The sequence below is a fragment of the Bufo bufo genome, chromosome 9 (assembly GCF_905171765.1).
Source record: "Bufo bufo chromosome 9, aBufBuf1.1, whole genome shotgun sequence".
Classification (NCBI taxonomy): domain Eukaryota; kingdom Metazoa; phylum Chordata; class Amphibia; order Anura; family Bufonidae; genus Bufo; species Bufo bufo.
In genome coordinates this window covers 201,923,144-201,949,160 of record NC_053397.1, presented here as the reverse complement: position 1 = coordinate 201,949,160, position 26,017 = coordinate 201,923,144, and the positions used below count along the sequence as shown (strand labels likewise).

At 47.7% G+C, this 26,017-nt stretch overlaps 2 protein-coding genes across 2 annotated transcripts in view; both read right to left on the bottom strand.

Moving 5' to 3' along the window:
* The window catches only part of AGBL4 (AGBL carboxypeptidase 4), a 1,824,141-nt gene that overhangs the window by 655,536 nt on the left and 1,142,588 nt on the right, over positions 1–26,017 (bottom strand). The gene's annotated exons all lie outside the window — the stretch shown is intronic.
* BEND5 (BEN domain containing 5) overlaps positions 1–26,017 on the bottom strand; it is a 57,458-nt gene that overhangs the window by 23,833 nt on the left and 7,608 nt on the right. Inside the window, exon 3 of the mRNA XM_040407235.1 lies at positions 25,477–25,861. Coding sequence (XP_040263169.1) covers positions 25,477–25,861 — 385 coding nt within the window. The remainder of the gene's footprint in view (positions 1–25,476; positions 25,862–26,017) is intronic.

Sequence of the window (26,017 nt, the reverse complement as noted above, 5' to 3'; positions counted from 1 at the left end):
CTCCCTCCCTTGTCACTCTCTCTTTCTCCCCCCTCCCTCCCTTGTCACTCTCTCTTTCTCCCCCCTCCCTCCCTTGTCACTCTCTCTTTCTTCCCCCTCCCTCCCTTGTCACTCTCTCTTTCTCCCCCCTCCCTCCCTTGTCACTCTCTCTTTCTTCTCCCCTCCCTCCCTTGTCACTCTCTCTTTCTCCCCCCTCCCTCCCTTGTCACTCTCTCTCTTTCTCCCCCCTCCCTCCCTTGTCACTCTCTCTCTTTCTCCCCCCTCCCTCCCTTGTCACTCTCTCTCTTTCTCCCCCCTCCCTTGTCACTCTCTCTCTTTCTCCCCCCTCCCTTGTCACTCTCTCTCTTTCTTCCCCCTCCCTCCCTTGTCACTCTCTCTTTCTTCCCCCTCCCTCCCTTGTCACTCTCTCTTTCTTCCCCCTCCCTCCCTTGTCACTCTCTCTTTCTTCCCCCTCCCTCCCTTGTCACTCTCTTTCTCCCCACCCACCTCGGGTGTAGCGTGGCCGAGCTCTGTCCGGTCCGTGGTACAGGAGCATTTGTTTTCTGTACCCGGCCGAACTGACAGGAAGTGCACACTTAGTGTGCACTTCCTGTCAGTCCGGCCGGGTACAGGAAACAAAAGCTCCTGTACCACGGACCGGACAGAGCTCGGCCACGCTACACTTGAGGCGCTTCCCTCCTGTCAGTCCCTCTCTTCATGCTGCGCCAGAGCGGGGCGCCGACAGTGTTGAGGGGCACAATGCGCTGCCCTGCTGAAAGGGAACGGCGTTCCTGCTAAGAAAAAAGTGCAGGAACGCCGTTCCCACGCGTTCCCGCAGGACTCAAGCCCTGAGTGCCTTGTATTAAAGGGGTATTCCCATCACATGCAATGGGGGGCATATCGCTAGGATATGCCCCCATTGTCTGATAGGTGCGGGTCCCAGAGGTGCAAAACACCTTTAACTTTCTCTACATGATAAATGCCACTTGCTGAAGTGACGCAACCCCTTTAAGCACCTACAACGAGAACGGAGCAGGGAGAGCTGTGGCTGGAGGACCCCGGATTTCCCGGGGTCCGTCCATCACCAAGCGCTGCTCCCATAGAAGTGAATGGGAGCGCACCGCGCACGCGCGGCACCTTCTCCCATTCATTTCTATGGGGCAGGCGGCTATTTTCGTTGGCTTCATAGAAATGAATGGAGGGCGGCTTTCCCCGCTCCGTTCTCATTGTAGGTTGGACCCGCACCTATAAGACAATGGGGGCATATCCTAGCAATATGCCCCCATTGTCTGAGATGGCAAAACCCCTTTAACTTTCTCTACATAATAAACACAGCGCCCATTCATTTCAATGGATAATCTGCAGGACAGGACAGGTCCTCCAGAGAAAAAGACGCTCTTTGGAACGCTCTCCACTTTGGTCAGGGGATGAGGATCCTATTAATCCAGAACTCCCTATTGGGGTATATGAAAATATATATATATATTTTTTTTTTTTAAACTGGACAACCCCTTTAACACTAAATTTGGGTCTAAGCAGGACAATGGATGAATTTGCTAGGGCAATTAACAAGACTGTATTTCCAATGGACACATTTCCTATCTGACGAATCCTTCACATCCCACAGATCACTGTGATCAGACCGATTAATGAGCAGATCCATCGGATTCAATCATTAAGATGATTGCACAAAGCAATCTGGGGTTCCAAGTGAATATATATTTTAAAAAAAGGAACACATAAGAACATCCCCAACAGAAACCTAAAGGTTAAAACAACTGGATTTAAGGCTCGCACATAAGGAAATATTTTAATTAATCTTTTTTATTTTTATTTTTAGGAGGCGACCCCTCCTTCTTCTCCTTCAGAAGTGAAGGAGCAGGTACATCAAAGCCTACGAAGCAAGTCGGGCCCCCGAGCAGCCACAGATTTGATCTGATTAGATGTTAAAGTTGATAAAACCAGAGTTATAAGTTACATGAATCCGGAGGAAAATAATGGTAATTAGGGTACTGTCACACTAGCGTTAGAGAAATCCGGCAGGCAGTTCTGTTGCCGGAACTGCCTGCCGGATCCAGAAAAACGTGTGCAAACGGAAACCATTTGTTTCCGGATCCGTATGACAAATGCATTGAAATACCGGATCCGTCTCTCCGGTGTCATCCGGGAAAACGGATCCAGTATTTTTTTTTTTGCATTTTTAAAGATCTGCGCATGCGCAGACCGGATCCGTCAATGCGGCAATTTTAATGCCGGATGCGGCACTAATGCTTTTTAATGGGAATTCGTTTCGGCAAGTTTTCTGGAATTTTGGCCGGAGAAAATACCACAGCATGCTGCGGTATTTTCTCCGGCCAAATACTGTAAAAGTGACTGAACTGAAGACATCCTGAACGTATTGATCTCCATTCAGAATGCATTAGGATAAAACTGAAGCGTTTTTTTTTCCGGTATTGAGCCCCTAGGATGGAACTTAATACCGGAAAACTTTAACGCAAGTGTGAAAGTACCCTTAGTGAAGCAGAGTGTTGCTCTCAGTCAGTCTGTGAGATCCAGAGGAGTGCGGCAGAAATTGGTATGAACCTTGTCACTAACGAAAGAAAAATCTGTGAAACGCCACAGACATGAAATGACTGGACAGACCCGAGCTGCTGCTTTATCGTAACTTCATAAAAGGAGAGCGCTTGGTGGTCAGATCCTGCAAAACCCGGGGTCCTCCAGCCACCACCTTCCCCGCTCGGCTATTTTCGGCAGCCCCATAAAAATTTATGGGGGGGCGGCTGCGCATGCGCAGTGCGCCCTCCACAACTTTCAGGCCTCTGTTCTCAGTGTAGATACTGTTCCCAGCAGTGGGACCCGCACCGTACAGTATTAGAATGTATTGGCTCAGATGAGCCGAAGTTATTACTTTGCGAGACTTTGCATAATAACTTCATAAATTAATTTCTGCTGTAAAAAAACATTTCCCAAACTCAGGTTTGGTTCTTAGGTACCACTTGGAACCGAACTCTAGTTCTTTACAATGCATAATAACTTCATCAATTAATTACCAAAGTCTCGTGGGACTTCGCAAAGTAATAACTTCGGCTCATCTGATCCAAAAAACATTCTAATACTGTACGGAGAGCTCGCGCCGTACAGTATTCAAATGAAGTATTATGCAAATCGACTTTGGATGTTTCATCCGAAGTTGAATCACTCATCCCTAATCAGAACCTCTGACATGTCACTAAGACCTGTAAAAATCTCCACCTAATGACAGTCACACTACAAAGCTAACTGCCCTACGATGTCAAAGAAGCTCAGCGTAGCAGGAGACGCTACTTGTCCCCAATAATAACTAGCAGAATTGTGATTGCAGCTCTGGAGTATAATAAGGGTTCTGGATCGGTGCACTGCTTTTGCTAAAGAACTTTCGCGGACAAACTCTTCCCATATTTGCCCCTAGAGCATAGAGACGAGGGCGCCTTCCTATTCGATACCCACACCTATCGACCAGTGTAGAGAGCCTTCCTCATCCCCACAATGTCTGTTTAGCCGCAATTTATTTTGCTCTACCGGTTTGGGTTGCTCTCCGATGTGGCTCTTCATGGCTGCCGTGTTTTGAACACATTGTGCGACGCATCATCGGATGCACCAGGATGCGCCACCTGTCCAAGAAACGTATTGCAGCATTGACAAAACTGATGGGCATAGACTATTGTCGCTGGACTCGCATAACGAAGATAATTTTAGTCATATTAATAATTGCAGGGAACAAAATTGGATTTTTGTACTTACCGTAAAATCTGTTTCTCGTTCAATGCATTGGGGGACACAGCACCATGGGTATATGCCCAGCTACCACTAGTAGGCACTAGACATCAAAAAGGTGGGTGCCGCCCAGGTGGGCTATACCCTCTACACAGCACTAGTTTATTCAGTTTGTACCAAAAGCAGTAGGAGAGAGAAACAAAAGCGAAGAACCAACATGTCCTGGACCGGGAAAGGAGAAGAGAACAGCAGTCCGGTGACAGGGAGAGTAAGTAAAAACAGAGGGTGGGATCAGTGTCCCCCAATGCATTGAACGAGAAACGGATTTTACGGTAAGTAAAAAAAATCCAATTTTCTCGTTAATGGCATTGGGGGACACAGTACCATGGGACGTCCTAAAGCAGTCCTCGAGGGTTGGATTGAAAACTCATGCAAAAAGAAGGGTGCACAGGTGCATAAGAAACATGTGACCCAACATGACCAGAAGAAACCCTAGCCAACTCCACCCAAGGTGGGAAAAAATAAAGCGCTAGAGGATAAGGGGCAGGGCCAAATGCCCTGCCCAAGAACTAAGAGTTGACCAAAAGTGCACTAGAGAGCCCGAGAAAGGATCTAGAAGAGCCAGGGCTCCCCCTGAGGAAACAGGAGAGAAGCACAGCAATGTCTGTTGGTAACGACCTAGCGCTCTGCATATGGAAGGACGTAAGTTGAAGCACTGGAGGTTAAACGCTTGAGAGAAATCATAAAGACTCAAGGTAAGGGAGCGAGCCTCCTTTCACAGCAAGGAAGGGGGGGAAAAGAAACACCCTATGATAAGGTGGGGACCCCTTCCTGCCAGAGAAAAACAGTCAACCGCCCGAGAGGGGGGTCGTAGGTAATGGTCTGGAGAGGGGGACCATAAAGACCTGCTTCCCCAATAGAGGAAGCGAGGAACAAGCCTCTGAAAGACATAATATTGCTGTGAAATGTAAGACTAAAGAGATATCCCTGGCCACATAAAGACACAAGAAAAAAAAGGAACCAGTCGCAGGCCTTGGGACCCAGTGGACTGAGAAATATTGGAGTAGAAGGAGCCTAAGGAGAAACAGTTCTCCAAAACAGGGAAGGCTCCCTCCCAAAAGTGACCAATACGAAGTGAACTGCAAACCATAGCACTAAACAACTGGATCTGGGATGGAAAGAGATGTTAGAGTCTCAAGAGGGCAAAAAACCTATGAGGACCCAGGAGGAAAAAAGGACCAAAGCGGGCCCAAAGAAACAGCTGTCATACAGAACCTGTGCGGTCAGAATGTCATGGGTAGCTTCCCAGAAGGGAGCGGCCAGCTAGATCGTCTAAGAATGAGTGGAATCAGGGACTCTGAGCAGGATTACCCAGTCCCAAGAAGGGTCCACAGAATCGGACCACCTAAGGACAACAATAGCCAGAAAATGAAGGAAACAACATCGGCCATGGGTGACCAACCATCCCCAGTGTAGTGACCAGCCAACTGTATAACACTGTCCCAGAAGGGGCAAGTACAGCAGCCTGGATTTGGTAAAAGAAACACCAGACATCCATATGTCAGAAAGGATGCAGAAGTCAGCAGGGGAAACCAGGAAAGTCTACACTGACGTGTAGAAACCAGCTACCGGTAGAGCACAGTGAAACCCCCAGGGAAGGGGGAAGGAACTGACAGGTGCGGACAACGGTCAGGCCCAAGGGAACGGCCCTTCTGTCATGTAGCACAGCTAATCAGAGAACATAAGGGAGTATTAACACCCGGACCAAGGCAGAACTACGGGACCATGTCCATTACTAGAGCAAGCAGCGGAAAAGTGCACCCACCGGCAGGTGTGTGCCACTCAGTAGTCCTGTCACAGTCATATCAGAGAGGACATCCAGCTAAGGCATTTGTCTTTGACCACCCAGAGAGATTGTGTATGGTGGAGGACATCCAGCGATGACCTGAAAACTGCAGTGGCGGCTGGTGCTCACAATGCTGCATACTCTTGCAGGATAGAACATCCAGTGGCAGGGGCGGACTGAGAACCCTCAGGGCCCCCGGGCAAAATAAATCAAGGGCCCCCTTACAGGCCCCACCCATGTTCTGCTGCAAGCCCCACCCTTGTCCCGCCTCCATGCCCCGCCTCCAGCCACACCCTACACAATCTTTAATAAGATTTCAAAGTTAAAGTGACACAAAAGGCACCCAGACCACTTCAGCTCATTGCAGTGGTCTGGGTACAGTGTCCCTTTTGCAAATCGAGCTGCAATGTTCTAGAGAAGCTGCATTGTTTACGTTCCAGCAATATGTCGGCCTCTAGTCGCTGGCAGCCACCTGAGGGCTTCCTGGAGTAAAACAGACCTTCGGTCCGGTATCTGACGCTGGACGTCCTCACACCCTGCATGATGACCTCCAGGGTCCAATTTTTCCCTATAGGAAAGCATTGATTCAATGCTCTCATATGGGGTGATCTAATCTCAGCGTCCATTAGTGAGCCTCTGTTAGAAGCAGTGTGGGCATAACTACTGTGAAGGGGGCACATATCTGGGCATAACTACTGTGAAAGGGGGGGAGGCCCTTCACAGTAGTTATTAATCCCTTTCAGCAGTCCCCCCTTCAGTGAATGGGGGACTGCTGAAAGGGGTTAATAACTACTGTGAAGGGCCTAGCCGTCTGGGCAACCCCACAGATCATCCCCCCACCCACCTTGTACTTGTTCCACTGATCCGCTACTTGCGGGCTACATGGACATGAGTTCAGTCACTTCAGTGCGCAATCCCACCCTGCGGCGCGTGATCCCGCGAGACCCGTGACCTACAGCAGCGGGTCTTGCGGGATCACGCGCTGCAGGACGGGATTGCGCACCGAAGTGACTGAACTCATTCCCGCGCAGCCCACAAGTAGCGGAACAATTACAAGAGGGGTGGGGAATAGCCAAATTAAAAAATATTTTGAACCAAAAGGTATTATGGGGGCTTTGTGGATGGCACTGTTATGGGGGCTCTGTGGATGGCACTGTTATGGGGGCTCTGTGGATGGCACTGTTGTGGGGGCTCTGTGGATGACACTGTTATGGGGGCTCTGCGGATGGCACTGTTGTGGGGGCTTTGTGGATGGCACTGTTGTGGGGGCTCTGCGGATGGCACTGTTGTGGGGGCTTTGTGGATGGCACTGTTATGGGGGCTCTGTGGATGGCACTGTTGTGGGGGCTCTGTGGATGACACTGTTATGGGGGCTCTGCGGATGGCACTGTTGTGGGGGCTTTGTGGATGGCACTGTTGTGGGGGCTCTGTGGATGGCACTGTTATGGGGGCTCTGTGGATGGCACTGTTATGGGGGCTCTGTGGATGACACTGTTATGGGGGGGGCTCTGTGGATGGCACTGTTATGGGGGCTCTGCGGATGGCACTGTTATGGGGGCTTTGTGGATGGCACTGTTGTGGGGGCTCTGTGGATGGCACTGTTGTGGGGGCTCTGTGGGTGACACATATATAGCACCTATGCTATATATGTGTCATCCACAGATCCCCCCATAACAGTGTCCCTGTGAGTGAATGATCCCCAATACAGGGTCTGGGGGCCGGCATCTGGTGTTGTAATGGCAGCGGGGCCCGGTGCAGTCACTGTATTCTATTACACCGGGCCCCGCTCACTGTAATACTAATATTCATATGTGAACAACTTGAAATCCTCTGCGATCCTCTCCCTCTCAGCTCTCTGTATTCACAAACTCAGTAGCAGGCAGGCCGGGCGGCAGCGCAACTCACTGACGTCACACAATATACAGTATACCGTTACACTGTGTAGTCTGTTCTATTAGCACCATTGTTTTGTGGTGGTGGACAGAAAATAATCTGGAAGTGCCCCTCCCGAGACCAGGCTCTGACTGCTAGGGGGAATCTGCTGAGCTAACGGATGCCCCCTATGGCAGCAGCACCACCATAGCCCTCATATATGGCTAAAAAATTATTGCTTCGGGGGGGTGACACCATTTTCTACCGCACCGGGTGACACCAGACCTAGCAACGCCACTGGCTCCGCCTGCTTCATTCATAAAGTGGGAGGAGCAGGCGCGTGACATCAGTGAGTTGCGCTGCCGCCCGGCCTGCTACTGAGTTTGTGAGTACAGAGAGCTGAGAGGGAGAGGATCGCAGAGGATTTCAAGTTGTTCACATATGAATATTAGTATTACAGTGAGCGGGGCCCGGTGTAATAGAATACAGTGACTGCACCGGGCCCCGCTGCCATTACCAGGCCAGCATAACATTCGGAATCGGGGTGCTGGGCACAGTGCTCCAGACTAAAAAAAAATACCTAGTAGCCATTGGCTCCTGAACTGAAAAATTTAGGAGCCAAATTACATTTTTAGTCGCCAAATCGAAACTGAATCAAAATTTTGGTATCGTGACAACGCTACGCCGATCAGATTGGCGTAGGGTTGTTTCGATACCAAAGTTTTGATTCGCTTTCGTCACCATAAAAAAGTATTGCGATACTCAATACCGTGAAAAAAAAAAAAAAAAAAAAAACACACCAAAAAAAGCCGCGTGCATTTCGCATTTTATGAAACGTTCGGCCCATAATAGAACAGTCCTATCCTATTTTTTGGGGTGACAAGGTGACTAAAAATGGCGAATGCTCAATGTATTAGTGCCGTATCCGGCATTCAAAATACCGGAATGCCGGATCCATCCTTCTGGTTGAACCGTGCGATTTTCACGCATGGTTGCTAGGATGAAAGTCTATTCACTGTATTACTTTCCCTTATAACAACATAATTATAAGGGAAAATAATAGCATTCTTTAATGCAGAATGCGTAGTAGAAGGTCAATATAATAAACATTGGTGGCGCAGTGCGCCCCCCCAACACCCCAGTATAGTAAACATTGGTGGCGCAGTGCGTCCCCCCCCCAACATAATAAACATTGGTGGCGCAGTGCGCCCCCCAACACCCCAGTATAATAAACATTGGTGGCGCAGTGCGTCCCCCCCCAACATAATAAACATTGGTGGCGCAGTGCGCCCCCCAACACCCCAGTATAATAAACATTGGTGGCGCAGTGCGTCCCCCCCCCAACATAATAAACATTGGTGGCGCAGTGCGCCCCCCTCCCTAGTATTATAAACATTGGTGGCGCAGTGCGCCCCCAACACCCCAGTATAATAAACATTGGTGGCGCAGTGCGCCCCCCCCCAACACAATAAACATTGGTGGCGCAGTGCGCCCCCCTCCCTAGTATAATAAATATATAAACATTGGTGGGCAGTGCGCCCCCCCCTCCCTAGTATAATAAATATATAAACATTGGTGGGCAGTGCGCCCCATCCCCCTCCCTAGTATAATAAATATATAAACATTGGTGGGCAGTGCCAATGAGGGTTAAAAAAATAAATAAAAATTAACTCACCTCCTCCAATTGATCGCGTAGCAGCCGGTCTCCTGTACTTTCTTCAGGACCTGTGGTGACATCACTGTGCTCATCACATGATACATCACATGATCCATCACCATGGTAATGGACCATGTGATGGAGCTCAGTGACGTCACCACAGGTCCTGAAGAAAGTACAGGAGACCGGCAGCTACGCGATCAACTGGAGGAGGTGAGTTAATTTATTTATTTTTTTTAACCCTCATTGGCACTGCCCACTGCGCCACCAATGTTTATTACACTGGGGGGGGCCGCACTTGATGTTTATTATACTGGGGGGGGGGCCGCACTCAATGTTTATTATACTGGGGGGGGGCCGCACTCAATGTTTATTATACTGGGGGGGGCCGCACTCAATGTTTATTATACTGGGGGGGGGCGCACTCAATGTTTATTATACTGGGGGGGGGGGCGCACTCAATGTTTATTATACTGGGGGGGGGCGCCACCAATGAAGATAACTGAGCTGTTAATACAAATGCAGGAGGCGGGTGCTGGAATCAAATAGCGGACCTCTATGACAGGGAGCTGCGATCAGCGGCAGTTAACCCCTCAGGTGCCGCAGGCTCCCCCTGTATATAGGCTCCCCCTGTATATATGGTTGCGTGTCGCACGCTAGCACCAGAATGGCTGTTTTGGCTACAGCGCCTGGCGGGAACTCTCCGACTAGGAGGGTGTGTAGAATATAGCCCCTGGAACAGAGAAATAGCTGCAGTGCTAGGTACAGCATTTGGCAGTGGTTCAAGTACCCCCCTGTTAAAGGGAAGGAGTACGTACCTGGGACACCACGTAGGTGTGTCGACATGCTAACCATGTGGCGGGCTGACTTACCTTGTGCGGCCAGGGGAGCGCCATCCGAAGGTCCACTAGAGGGGATACCAACCCTGGAGAGGAGAGGTTCCTCAGTGGACATTTGTCTTTAACCACCCAGAGGGAATCTGTCTGGTGGAAGACCACCTGATGCTCTGTTACCGAGAGAGACTCGGAGTAGAGGTGTCCCCCGAGGCAGCGGATGGAATGGCAGAAAAGGGTTTGTCACCAGTCTCAGACTTGTCCTGGGAGTGACCAGAGGATGCCGAGGAGGAGCAGGACATGATTGTGACAACCAGAGGTCATCTGCGGGACCTAGCAGAGTGTGCCCCATCAGCAGAAGGGTCCGTGGGAGGGCAGAGGTGGCCGCAATTTTTGGACAGGCAGTCGGACCAGATACTCTGCCATAGGGTGGGAGAGTCAGACAGGGTTCCCTACGGCTTGGGACAGGGAAGAGGCCCATGGAGAGACCGACGGAGAAGTAGGTCAGAGCGCCATGAGAGGGCCTGGGAGCGACTGCGCACAAACAGGGACAGGCTGACCACGTGGCAACCCTTTATCGCCCCAAATACATGCGACCCCCGAGGGGGGCTGGGAATGGGAGTCCTCAGAAAGAGAACATGAGGCTTGAGAGGGAGCCTGAAAAAGAAAGCAGCCAGCCAAGGCTGCCTACTGGGTCCAAGGGGCCGAGTCCCCCAAGAGGTGCTGCAGCTGCAGAAACTAGAGAGAAAAAGACCCCCCTGCTGGCAAGATGGACGCTATTTCAACAGAAAACAGCACCCACAGGGTTAAAGCCTGCGCCTGGCTGACATAGGAGAAGGAGGAGCCCCTCCAGAAGCCGGGAGGAGCGGGGAGGGGCCAGCAAAAGCCAGGGAAACAAGGGAAGGGGGCGGGAGAGAATGCGGTCTAGGCGTGGAGGAAGCCGGGGCCTCAATTAATGAGGTGGCCGGAAAAGGCGCACCGTCGGCGGGACGAAATCACGGGAGACTGGGGGCCCTCCGGAATGAAGAAAAGCGGTGAGGGGGGCTCCTGAGGGGGAGCGACGCTCAGGGAGGGGAAAAACAGGGCAAAAGGAACACCAGGGGCCCGGGGGCAGGCCGGAGATGGGAGGCCGGGGAGTGGACCGGGGGAGGCCGCAAAGGAAGAGGAATGACCAAGGAGAAGGGAAAAGGAGGCAGGGGAAAAGGGAGGAAGGGTGAAGGTCCCCCTCCCTCTCCCAGAGAGAGAAATTCCTCCCCGCCTGGGAGAGAAGGGACACCCCGGACCCCCCCCAAAAAATGGCCCACCCCCTGGCCACAACAGGGGAGCTCACCCGGGACCCCCACTAACTCTGGGACATGGACGGGGGATATACTCACCGTCCGATGTCTTCGGGCGCCGCAGGGTCACCCCATCAGCAGACTCAACACGGGAACCGTGGAAATGCCGGCATGCCACTGCGGATGCAGTCATTGGGGAGTGGGTGACCGGCGGCACCCGAGTACGCGCCCGCAGGGGGTGCAACTAAAGTGGCAGCCCACAATGGAGCACCCGCCTGCAGCAGGTGAAAACCTGCAGAAGAGAAAAAAAGTGAAGATGAAAAAATAAAGTAATAAAATAGCAGCAAGACCTGCAGGGAAAAAAGCAGGTCAGGTCTGCCTCCTATGGACACTAGACTAAAACTGAATAACCTAGTGCTGTGGGGAGGGTATAGCCCACCTGGGCGGAGCCAACCTTTTTGATGTCTAGTGCCTCCTAGTGGTAGCTGGGCATATACCCATGGTACTGTGTCCCCCAATGCCATTAACGAGAAACAATGGTTTCTGTTCCAGTTTGTAAAACCTTCTGAACTGCTAAATACTGCGTTTTAGGCCTCATGCACACGATCGTTGTTTTGGTCCGCATCCGAGCCGCAGTTTTGGCGGCTCGGATGCGGACCCATTAACTTCAATCGGGCCGCAAAAGATGCGGACAGCACTCTGTGTGCTGTCTGCATCCATTGCTCCATTCCGTAGCCCCGCAAAAAAAAATATAACATGTCCTATTCCTGTCCGTTTTGCGGACAAGAATAGGCATTTCTACAATGGGCCGCCTGTTCCGTTCCGCGGAATTGCGGACCGCAAAAAACGGAACAGTTGTGTGCATGAGGCCTTAAAGAGGACCTTTCACTAGAATAAAACATCTAAACTAACTATACAGACATGTAGAGCGGCGCCCAGGGATCCCCCTGCACTTACTGTTATCCCCGGGCGCCGCTCCGTTCTCCCGGTATAGCCTCCGGTATCTTCATAGTTCGGCTCCACCCAGGGGAACCTTCCGGCGTCTCATTCTCCCAGGCTGTAGCGCTGGCCAATCGCAGCGCTCAGCTCATAGCCTGAGAAAAAAACTCTCAGGCTATGAGCTGAGCGCTGCGATTGGCCAGCGCTACAGCCTGGGAGAAGGAGACGCCGGCAGGTTCCATTGGGTGGAGCCTAACTATGAAGATACCGGAGGCTATACCGGGAGAACGGAGCGGCGCCCAGGGATAACAGTAAGTGCAGGGGGATCCCTGGGCGCCGCTCCACACGTCTGTATAGTTAGTTTAGATGTTTTATTCTAGTGAAAGGTCCTCTTTAAGCCTCACAGTCAATAAGGGTCCATTCACACATCAGTGTGTGTTTTACGGATCTACGGATCCGCAAAACACGGACACCGGCAATGTTGCGGACCGCACATCGCCGGCACTTAATAGAAAATGCGTAATCTTGTCCGCAATTGCGGACAAGAATAGGACATGTTCTATTTTTTTCGGGAACGGAATTGCGGACCCGGAAGTGCGGATCCACAATCCCGGATCCGGGCAGCACATCGTGCGGCCCCATAGAAATGAATGGGTCCGCAATTCCGTTCCGCAAAATGCGGAACAGAATTGCGGACGTGTGAGTGGAGCCTAAAACAGCGTGGCGCAGACTGGCGTTCTCATGCCAGGTAATCAATGGAGCTTGTGCTGCATCTATTTGACTGTCTCATCCGAGAGGAAGCCGAGAACTGACCTGACAGACTTATATAGGTCTTAAGATGGCCACACACCTTCACTAGCTGTCAGCCGAGCACTTCTTTGTCGGGAAAGGTGAATAAGCCACAGCCGGGCATCTCTAGCAGCAGCCGCCTATCTGACATGAGAACAAAGGATGGGACATGTTCAAATCTAACATGACCAATCCTTCTTATCCCATCACAAACATCTAAAGCATAATTACATATGGTCTTACGGCCTACTTTGTGATCCCCGTTACTGCAGCTCTGTCCATCCTGGAACTTTCAACCTACACACGTAATAACGACTGTGGCAATGAGAGACAGGAATCTCAATATACCGTATAAGGCCTCATGCACACGGCCGCATGTATTTTGCGGTCCGTAAAAAAACACAGATGGAACAGCTGGCCCCTAATAGAACAGTCCTTGTCCGTAATGCGGACAATAATAGGACAGGTTCTATTTTTTTTTTTGCAGAACAGAAATACGGACATACGGAAACGGAATGCACACGGAGTAACTTCAGTTGTTTTTTTTTGCGTACCCATTGAAATTAATGGCTCCGCATACAGTCCGCAAAAAAAAGGGAACGGACACGGAAAGAATATACGTTCGTGTGCATGAGGCCTTAACGCGTCCTATATTGCCTACGGACGGTAGATCTGAGGCTTCCATGGAGTACGCCACCTCCTTTTTTCAACATAACCTCAACGGTCTGTCTCTGACTCATCTGATTCTCGATCCCCTGTGTCACCAATACCGGCGTCCTCCATTCAGGTTGACGCACTTATTTCTTCTATACGATTCTGTAACGTGCATTGTAAACCACTGTCGTATGTGCGGCTTTTCACATTGTCCCCCGAGGAACCACTGCCTAATGGGGAAACATGTTGGGACTAGGGAGTAGGGTACTCAACGTTTCTGTAAGTGCCCCCCCCGCCGTATTACTAGTACTTATTGTGGTTTATTAATGTGTTTGGTTTGACGACTGACGAGCGGTGCCTCCTACTCTAGGGACCCCTATCCCTGCTTAATAATGATGTCATCATTCCATCAGGAATTGTCTGCAGTCTACTCCCTTCGGAGATCAGTCATCTGTTATTTCATAAAAGATACGATCAAGATCAGTGATTTGTGATTCAAACGTGCAAGAAACAGTAAAAATCAGAGAGTGTAAGTCATATGCTACCTGCAACGAAGGGCAGATGTCTGGGCTTTACACTGCCTTTACTTTTTATTTTTTTGCTTACTGCACTGAAATTTGAGGATGTTTAAAGGTATTTGTCTAACCTCGGTCCTCTATACGTGTTTTCGCTAGCACATCTGAGACCTCCGGGGAGCAGGGAAGGATGGAAGAAACATCCCACCCCATACTCTGTTAGACTTCAGATGTAGAGATGGCAGCAGAGAACTAGAGAAAAGCCGACTGCGGGTCAGCGGGAGGCGAGGGAGTCTGCTGTTAACAAGGAGCACTCGAAAATATGGGAAAGAAATAAGGATACGAGAGGGGAAGGGGGGGGATAAGGTTTACCCAGAGCGGAAACAATGAGGATCTATGTGAGAATAGTTTCTAGAAGTCCGCGCTGCTCTGTATATGTAAATCTATCAGAAAGGATCTTACGAAAAATCTCACCCGGCGGCTTTAGGGTCAGGACTCTGATGATGCAAACTAAAATGGTAAATCTGTCAGGAACAATCACCCATGAAAGAAGGGATGACAGAAGTAAGGCCCCATTCATACGACTGTAAGGGTTCCGTGCCGTGGACCACGAGCGGAGGGTCTGCAATACACAGGCGGACGTGGACCCATTGACTTGAATGGGTCAGCGATCTGTAAGATACGGCCAAAGAGAAGATATCTCCTATCTTTTGCGGTGCGGAGGCATGGATCGGAAGCCCACGGAAACACTACAAAGCGCTTTTGTGGGCTTTCAGGTCCGTGCCTCCGCATCCCCAAACAATAGGACGTGTCCTATCTTTTGCTGTATCTTGCAGATCGCAGACCCATTCAAGTCAATGGGTCCACAGCCGCACCACGGAGTGCACACGGCTGGTGCCTGCGCATTGCGGACTGCAATTTGCGGTCCACAACACGGGCACGGAGCCCTTACATTGGTCTAAATGAGCCCTAGGTAGGAGATAATCTGGCCCCCGCGGGGTGTCATTCTACAGGATTTTCCCCAAAGTCCCAGCACCTCTTCAGTTATTCTGCTCCTTTCCTTTGATCTTATTTTGTCTCATATTGCAGGTAGGACTAAGAAATGTACATCGAAATCTTCTCTATGTGTCCCAGTATCTCAGCCATGTACAGGGGGTCATGCACACGACCGCCGCATGTTCGGTCTGCATCCGAGACGCATTTTTCGCAGATCGGATGCAGACCCATATATATCAAAGGATAAAACATGTCCTCATCTTGTCCGTTTTGCGGGGAATAAAATATTCGTGATAATAAAAATTCTTTACATGATTTCAAATATCAATCTATAAATACAGTCGAAGTCGTACCACGATTTAAAATGTCCAAAAAAACATGAATCTGTTCATTTATTAATTACTATGTATTAATGGCTATTTCACCATGTAAATAAACAGAATTATGGTTTTTGCAGATTTAAATCGCGGTACTTGGACTCTATAGATTGATATTTGAAATCATGCAAAGAATTTTTATCATCACGATTATTTTAGGATTGTAATAATTATGCACTTTTTTGATTATTTAATACACGTGTATCAATATGTTGAATGGCAGATGACACAAAGCTTGACAAAGGCTCCATTCAGTAGAGTGAAACGTTGCTGATGCAGGTGTGAATAAAGACATCCACATTGTCACTTGATTTTCGGAGAGAGCTGCCTTATTCATTTTATTGTCTCAATAGTGGATCTTGGTCACCGATACTGGGGGGGGGGGGGGGCTGCACCCATTAATCTTTACCTGTGCCGCTTTTTTATTTTTGCATTCGATAGCTAGATATGGGATAGATAGATAGATATGGGAGGGATAGATAGATAGATAGAAAGACAGATAGACAGATAGATAGATAGATAGATAGATAGATACATACATACATACATAGATATAGATAGATAACAGATAGATAGATAGACAGATGATATATAGATAGATAGACAGATGATAGATAGATAGATAGATAGATAGATAGATATGAGATAGATAGATAGATAGATAGATAGATAGATAATAGATAGACAGATGATAGATAGATAGATATTAGATAGATAGATAGATAGATAGATAGATAGATAGATAGATAGATACTGTAGATAGATAGACAGATAGACAGAAAGATAGATAGATAATAGATAGATAGATAGATAGATAGATAGATAGATAGATAGATAGATAGATAGATAGATAGATAGACTGTGGCTACATTGTCGATTTCATGTGTTTTAGGTTTTATAACATTTTCCTTTATAAAACCCTTCTCCATAGACTGTATTTTTTACTCTATAAGGCTACATTCACACAGCAGGATGACATGCGATTACTATTTGTGAAACTGGAAAGAGAGTTCACTAGGGAAATCAGGACCACCTGGGACATTGCCTCCTTGGAGCGATTCCTAATGGAAGGCAGGATCCCAGAAGGTCTGAGATGGCAACTCCCTTTGGTAACTGAGGAGGAGGAAGATTTAGTGGGTTGGGAGAAAGTAATGAATGAATGTGCCTGGAAAGCTATGCAATATATTATTGTGGTTCGAAAGAACAAACTAAGGAAGATTAATAAGGCCATTGATGATTTACAAGAGGTGATTAATCCACTAATAAATGCCAATAGAGAGATATATGAGAAATGTAGTAAGCAATGTCAAGAATCCGTGCTCAAATCCGAACAAGAAATTAGGAGTAAAAAAACAAAAGAAATATGCCAAAATCTGTAATGATTACAAAACAGATATGATATATAAATGGAAGAATAAGCAAAAAAACACGGAGGGGATTGGGTCAGAAACGATATTTGTGGATGAATGCAGTGATAGTAATCCAAACCATGGAGACTACACTGGAGGTTTTACGAAACTTGAGAATGGGGTGGGGAAACAAAAAGTTTTTAAAAACAACTATAAACCACAAGCTAATGAGTATATGCCGCAGCAGAACCATGGGTATCACAATCGAAACCATGACAATTATTATCAGCAGAATAGGGATAATACATATGCATATGATTCGCATTCAGGGAAAACGAACCATCATAGGCACCCGCAAAACAGTGCATATCAGTATAACCAGGGAGGTCGACAATGGGGTGGTTGGGGTCCTAATCAGGATTATAGAGGAGGACAGTATAATGGGAATTTCGGGTATAACAATGGATATAGGGGGCAGCAATACAGACCACCGTACAGACAGTCACATCAGGGAGGAGGATATAGGGGAAAACCTAAATGGAGACCACAGGAAAATTACAATGAAAACTATAATATGAGTCATTATGGAAAAGGAGCCCATTATGAAAGAAACAGCTATGGAGAAGAACCAAAAAGGGATACTGAGGAGGGAGACAGACAGAGTTTGAGGCCACAGGATGAGCAAAATTTTCCCCACCAGGGCATAAAAGGAGTACAGAGGGAAGGAGAACTAAGAGAACAAGCAGTAAGGACCCCACAAAAAAGAAGCCTGGTAGAGGAAAAAGGGGAAAAGGGAAAAATAAGCCCAAAAATGAAAAGGAGCAAGGAGATATAAGAGGAATCTTTAACCTAAGCAGTCACACCCTAACAGAGGGAGAAAAGAATGTCCTGAGTAAGGGCTTGAAATATGCACCAAGCCAGAGGATCAATAAGTTTGAGGCATTTTTGGATATTCATAAATTCATCAGGAAAATAAATATGGCCAAATATTGGATTAATAACCCTGCACCACAGAACATAAATGTTGAAGGGATTAATATAAAATCGGATAAGGATAGGGAGATCCTACACACAAAAATGAAAGAAAAATCAAAGTTTTTTCCGAAAAATCCCAATAACGAATGTGTAGAGGCCTTTAAAACTGGTCTATTAAAGGAGTTGGAAGAGATGGATATGGATAAGGGGACACAAAATTTAACATATAAAGAGAGAAAAGCCCTTAAAGATCTGGAAAAAACCCCAGATATTATTATAAAGCCAGCTGATAAAGGAGGGGGGGTTGTTGTAATGAACAAAGAAAAATATGAAGCCGAAATGGCAAGATTAGTATCAGATACAACAACATACAAAAAATTGAAAAGTAACCCCACCCAGGAGTATAAATTGACTCTGGATAACATTCTATCAGAGGGTTTTAAAAAAGGGATATTGAATAAAAAAGAATATGAATACCTTTCCATCCCATTCCCGCTAGTACCGGTGATTTACCATCTGCCCAAAGTACATAAAAACCCAACAGATCCTCCGGGGAGGCCAATTGTTTCGGGGCTTAACTCGTTGACGTGCAGGGTCACGGAATACATTGACTTTTTTCTGCAAGGATACGTGTTGCAAAACCCCTCGCATTTAAAGGACACTGGATCCGTGTTAGATCTTATTGAAGGCCTTAGTCCCCCAACTGTGAATACATGGATGGCCACAATTGACGTGGCATCCCTGTACACTGTCATCCCAAAAAAATTAGGGATGGAGGCGGTAGAAAGTAGGATTAGGAATGATAAAAGAATAGGGGATCCACAGAGAGATTTTATTTTAGGATGCCTCAGTTATTGCCTCGATCATAACTATTTTTGGTTCAGGGACTCATATTACGTACAGTGCATTGGTACTGCGATGGGGGCGAAATTCGCCCCCAGTTTTGCAAATATTTTTATGGGTGCATGGGAGGAGAGTGCCATCCTTCCCACACTAGGAGCGGACACCGCAGGAGGCAAACTGACCTTCTGGAGGAGGTACATCGATGACTGTCTCCTAGTGTGGGAAGGAGGAAGAGAGGGACTCGAGTTGTTCATTGACCAACTGAACAATAATGACTGGAACCTACGATTTGTGGGGGATATCAGTAATGAGAGTGTTAACTTTCTAGACCTGTGCATACGGATAGAAGATGGCCGTTATATGACCAAGTCCTATTTTAAGGAAACAGATGTGAACTCCTATATTGACACCAAGAGCTGCCATTACGGCCCATGGCTCAAGAACATACCGAAAGGTCAGTTTAAGAGGATGGCCCGTAACTGTACAGTGATGAGCGACTATAGGACACAATGCGGGGTACTAAAAGATAGGTTTTTGGAGAGAGGTTATAATGAGGCTGTTCTGGATGAGTGTATACAGAGTGTGGAGTTAGAAAAAGTGGGAGGAAAGGAACCAACTATAGAGATTAACAAAAAGGTGGATAGGGACTATAGATTCTCCTTTGTAACCAAATTTTGCTCCATGTCCGACAACATTAAGAAAATGGTAAAAAAGAATTGGGCTATTCTAAAGAATGACCCGATACTAGGAAAAACGATACCAAAGAATCCCTCCTTTATATTTAAAAAAGCAGCAAGCATCAGAACAAAACTTGTGCATAGTGCCATCCCCCCAATAAACATTAAGACCCAGAAAAATGGAGGAAAATTCACCTGGTGCGGATTTTGCGCAGGATGTAAGAACCGGAATTCGAAAGAACGGCAGAGATACACCAATTTTATAACATCAAAAAAGAATGGGGCTGATTTCCGTATAAGAGGTGATTGCTCGTGTGAAAAAGAGGGTATGGTATACGTGCTGGAGTGCCCTTGTGGGCTCCAGTACGTGGGCAGGACGGTCAGGAAACTGAAAGTCAGAATACAGGAACATCTACGTAATATAAAAAAAGGCCTGATGACCCACAGTGTATCAGCACATTTTAAATTAAAGCATGAAAAAAATCCGCGAGGTTTAACATTTGTGGGAGTAGAAAGTGTTAAACATCACTGGCGAGGAGGGGATGCTTTGGCACAGATTAATAAGAAAGAGGTGGAGTGGATCTATCAATTAGGGACCCTACAACCAGGAGGGCTTAATATTGAATTTGATTTGAAACCTTGTATACTGTAACTTGCGCCTAGTGGCGTGATCTGGCTCTCCACCACCGCGCCTCCTAAGGACCTGTGGGTGACGTCGTGGGGGCGGAGTGATGGTGCCCCAAGAGACGCACGCCGGGGGAAGGAGGCGGGGTCGAGGATACCCGTATTGCGCTATAGGAGGAATTAGGTGGAGATTGGTGGATATAAGATTCAGGAATAGGCAGTTTAGGGGACAGTTACACATTCAATATATGCTCCAGTAGCCTGTCTGTACCCATGTTGGCATCTGTCCTCCTTTATTTGGTTTCTCAAGGACCTGTGAGTGACGTCATGATATTCGGACCGTTCTATTGGGCGGTGCTGTCACATGATATTATGACAGAGGAGGGAGGTGGGGCAAGGGATACCTGGATGACGCTAGTAAGAATGGGTGGGGGATACTGACATTATGCACTAGGAGTGGGTGGATACTAGGAACAGTAATGTAGATTTTGGTTATATGATGTTATAATGCGAATTAGGCTGCAATTTAATATGCAATGGTGCGGCAACATAAGGATAGAAATGTGGTTTGTTTAATTTATAATAGAGGGAACTGATCCCCTATTTTTATTTTATTAATGTTTTATATGTTTTATGTATGAATTTATGACTCTCATAAAGGAGGAAGGAACCTTCCTTATTTTTACATCTAATGTGTTTGTGAAAGCATAAAGGAACAACAATGACAAATTAAGTATGTGAGATGTACAACTGTTTTAGTAACTGCTGCATGTTCCGGAAGCTTACTGGTTAACTGATTAAGAGCAGTTGGGCTATTTAAGGGCCGGAGTGCAAGCATGCACAGCAGATGCCCCTGAGGAAGCGAGACAGCGAAACCCGGGTCGGGCAGGAACCTGACGTTCTGATATCTTGTATTATATGCTTTTTGTCTACCAACTCTTGTGAGTATAATAAAACCTTTTAAGAAAAAATTGCAAAGGGTGCTTCACTATTCTGCCTATCCCATTTAAACCCTTAGAGGAGGAGATCTTTTGAAGATTGGATCCTTTGGGTGTTGGGAGAAAGGGGCTCATCCTCTGCCATCCACGTTTATCGGGAGACTTGGTCCAGAGCAGCGCGGTTCCAAAACCCTTCATATTACATTCACACAACGTATTTTGTTTCCGTGTCCATTCCGGGTTTTTTTTGCAGATAGGATGCAGACCCATTCATTTCAATGGATACGCAAAAAATGCAGACAGCGCACCATGTACTGTCCGCATCCATATGTCCGTTCCGTAGCCCTGCAAAAAAAATAGGACATGTCCTATTCTTGTCCGTTTTGCGGACAAGGATAGGCATTGTTACAATGGATACGCAAAACGAACGGATGCCAAACGGAAGGTCATCAGTTTTTTTTGCAGATCCGCAATTGGCAGACTGCAAAACACATACAGTCGTGTGAATGTAGCCTAAGACACATTTTTCCCCCAAAAGTGGGGGGGGAAATGTCAGTGACTGCCTGCCGGATCCGTCAAAACGTTTGCAATCTTGATCCGTATGACGAATGCATTGAAATGCCAGATCCGTCTCTCCGATGTCATCCGGAAAGACGGATTCGGCATTTTTTTTTCTTCAAATATTTTGCAGACTGTGCATGCGCAGACTGCAATGCCGGATCAGTTTTTGCCGGAACACTCGGGGCATTAATGCATTTCAATGGGAAAAAATGCCGGATCCGGGATTTTGGCAAGTGTTCGGGAATATTGGACGGAGATAAAACGGCAGCATGCTGTGGTATTATCTCCGTCCTGAAAAGGCAAAAAGACTGAACTGAAGACGTCCTGATGCATCCTGAACGGATTGCTCTCCATTCAGAATGCATTAGGATAAAACTGATCAGTTCTTTTCCGGTATTGAGCCCCTGTGACGGAACTCAGCGCCGGAAAAGAAAAACGCTAGTGTGAAAGTGCCCTTAGAGGGAAAATACTAATGAGTTCCATTCCGGTGAATGCAGCGCTCCCTGTGTTGGCTGCACTTACCACTCCCTGGTCTTCTTCTGCCGGCTGCTGCACGCTGTACTGTGACCTGCGCACAGAGCGAGGACGGCGGCGCATTCTGTGACCTCACTCTGTGCAATGTCGGGTAACAGCACGACAGGAACAGCGCTGGACCTCGGGAGAGGAGGCGGCAGCGTCCGGACCAGGAGAGGTGAGCGGTGTCCGCCTCTTTTGCGGCCTCACCGAATCGGTCTGCCTCCGAGCCGCAAAAAAAATGCTGCTCGGATACGGACCAAAACAATGTTCGTGTGCATGAGGCCTAACATAGAGGGTCTGATCTTAAGTCTGATGAAAAATATTGTTTTCCTTATTTTTGTCCTCTAAAACCTAGGTGCATCTTATAGTGTGAAAAATACGGTATACATTACATCTTTATCACAAGGTACACATGGGGCACAGCCAGCAGCGCGCCTTCATCCTGAAAGCTGGAGGAGCGGAATAAAACATATCATATTAACTTTGGGGAAAAAAAAGGTAAGCAGCGTTTGTGCTCTGATGAGACGAGGCAAGCAATGTACTGAAGTCAGCAGGATTTCCAGGTTGTGCGGGGACAGAGCTACTGACAGCACACAGAGATTTGTTAGCAGCCGACGGGTTTCAAGTCGGTTTATGGATTGCTGGCTTCACCCAGAGTTCTGTGCTCAAAATGAGAGAAATAAATTGTGGGAAGAGGGGCTACTAAAATGGTTTCAGGTTCATAGGAGGTAGATAAATCAGACAGTATTTAAAAGCCTTATGTGATTCATATGAGGGGGGGGGGGGGGGCAGAGAGGGCACAAAGCGCGCAAGACACGCAGATTCAGGGAAAAATCAGGAAATTACAACTTTGAGAAACTTTAAACCTCAAACTTTATCTCAATGATGCAGCTAAGCACACAGTGTGCTGGTCGCATCCACATTTCCGTGCCGCGGCCCCGAACTCAGCAAAAAATAGAACATGTAATAGTTTTGTCCGCAATTGCGGACAAGAATAGGCAGTTCTAGGGGGTGCCGGCCGGGTGTATTGCGGGTCCGCAATACACTACGGAGGTGTGAATGGACCCTTAGCCGGTGAGGACGTGGCTGCGTAATTTGCATTAGGAGTAAAGTTGCATTAGATTAGGGGTCTGCAACCTCCGGCATTCCCGCTGTTGTGAAACTACAAATCCCAGCATGCACACTCGCTTGGGTCAGCAACCTTTGGCACTTCCGCTGTTGTGAAACTACAATTTCCATCATGCCTACTTGCTTAGCTGTTCTTGCAGATCGCGGACCCATTGAAGTCAACGGATCCGCACCGCGGCCGATGCCCATGCTTTGCATATCTACAGTTTGCAGTCCGCAAAAACAGACGCAGCTGTCACACAGTCATGTGAATGCGGCCTTAGATGAATGTCTTCAGAACTCCTGGTATTTGGTGGGACCGACCAACCCTCTAATGTGTACAACGGTGTCCTGACTCTCCCCTCATGGCGGATGTCAGGGGAGAGAAGGATCAGGCAGTTGGATTTCAACATGTCAGTTTTCTGCCAGTTGCTCATTCCCCTCTGCCTATTGAGAGTACCTGCACACTCAGCCATGACCAGAATGCATGTGTACGAATGGCTCGAGAGGAACAGCTGTCAACTGAACAAGCATTTTGGCAACAGCTATCTAAAGTGTACGTCCACCTTAAAGGGGTTGTCCCATGAAAAATATTCCACAGTTTTCAAACCAGCACCTGGATCTGAATACTTTTGTTGAATGGAATTAAAAATGTTATTCAATAAAATGTATCTGTATAGCGCCACCTGCTGTTTTTTTTCTCATTTCTTTGTCCTGCTCACTGAGATGGCCGCACATGCTCAGTTTCATCCTTCAACTGCCTCCTGAGCTGTGATAGGCAGAGCTGAGACACACCCCCTTAGCTGTGATAGGGAGAGCTGAGACACGCCCCCTGAGCTGTGATAGGGAGAGCTGAGACACGCCCCCTGAGCTGTGATAGGGAGAGCTGAGACACGCCGCCTGAGCTGTGATAGGGAGAGCTGAGACACGCCCCCTGAGCTGCAGCAGAAAGGACACTCCCCTTCAGCTTGATATAAATCTAGCAGAGTAATGAATGGGGAGATCTCTGGATCCATGGGAGCTACAGGGCTGGTTTTAGCTTTGTTATAAAGAGATTGTCATGTACTATATGATGTTTTTTACAATACTCATGGGATAACCCCTTTAAGCTTGGTTTCAGACAGCCGATGTGCAGCCACAATTTAGTGTTAGTGCTACAGACACAATAACGCCCCCTCCTGTGGTTCGACTAAACTCTTCTTGAAGCTCTATGGTGGTCTTAGTTTGGATCAGCAGAACCACAAAAGGTCCATGGACATGGAAACTTTCACAAAAGCATGCACTGACATACATAAGTAGCCTGAGTAACATATAATCTCTATAAAGGCAATATGAATAATAACTGAAACATCTGAGACCTATGGGACGGTGCAGATACAGTACCACAGGAGAAACTGTGGCAGATGTTAAGTGGTCCAGCATCTGAGTAGACTTACCCTACCACCAATTGCAGAAAAAAAAAACGCAAAGGGCAAAATGAGGAAATCAATGGTCCATAAAAGAGACACAGTGACCACTGGACCAACAAGATTAGGCTACTGAATGTTCCTCTCCCCCCCTGGTATGTGGACCCTGACCACAAGATCAATATCCCCATAGACTGCGGTGGGTAAGAATGTTATGGCAAGGAGATTTGAGGCAGACAGCATTCTAGCCCCCCCGCCCCCTAAAAATGTTTTCCTGTGTTTAGATATTGCTGCTACATCCTTATTATGGCGCCCCCTGCTGTTCTTCCGATTCCCTCTCAGAACGTCCAATTCATGTGTCTTGTGTTGGTGACCACACTTGCTCAATGACCAGTGCGACCACCTGGATCCTCTTGTTCCCAGGGTGGCAGAGGGAGACCTGTTAGTGTGCAGACCAGCCAATGAGGGATGTTCACACAGTGGATTTTCCATGCAGATTCTGGGGCATACGCCACACCGAAAGCCACGTGGAATTCGCCTTCTATTGTTTTCAGTGGGAGTCCATGCTGCTGTGCAGATTTCAAAAACACCTCAAGACAGGATATGCCGAAGAGGAGACCAAGGAAACCAAGGTATCTTCTTGCGAATTAGCCTCCTTGAATGGGGATGATCTGCTATTGGATCAGCGCCATTCAAACGACAAACCCACGGCACAGATCTGAGGGTCAGCCTTGGATTTCTGCCGTGGATTTTTCATATGTGTATATCCACGGTGTGCGCGTGCCGTGAGAGTGAGCGCACTACAAATGTCTTCTACTCACCAGCACCGGACACATGAGGTGGATCTTCTGAGAGGAATTGTAGAGAAAAGCAGAACGTGCCATAATAAGTATATAACAGAAATATCTAGACACAAGATAATTTTTTAGATAAGGTAATTATGAGACAACCTCTGTAACTTAGCAAGTTTCGGATATCAATTTGATCACTTACCACTGCCCAGTCTAAGCAACAACACATCCTGGAGTCTTCTGTTAAGGACCCGGAGTTCCTTCACTTCTGTGACTAATGTCCCGTAGTCCTTTAGTTTTTTGGCCTGCTGAACCAGCTGCCTCCGAGTCCTTTCCAGCTCATGCTGGATGTGCCTCATTTCCACCTGTTGCTGCTGATAGCTCCTCAGCAACTCCTCATATAAAACTCTGGGGATCAAAGCATCTTCCAGTGTGTCCATGTGTCCTGCCATCGGACAGGGCTCCAGGAAGAGGTCCTCACAGCTGGAGTGGTGACTCGATGGCACACTGTTCTGTTTCTCCAAGCGGGCCACCACAGCTTCAATGCTCTTGCGGGTTCCTTCTACTTGTTTCCTCCCGTCTGGTCTCTAAATCAACAGAAACAGAAGTCACTGAAGATGTTCATCTAATGACGTGGACCTAACCTTAGTATGCGATTGGTGGAGATCCGACACCGAGCGCCGCTGCCGATCTGCTATTTGAAGAGGTCGCCTCGCGGCTTAAAGAGCACAGTGCCGTGCCAT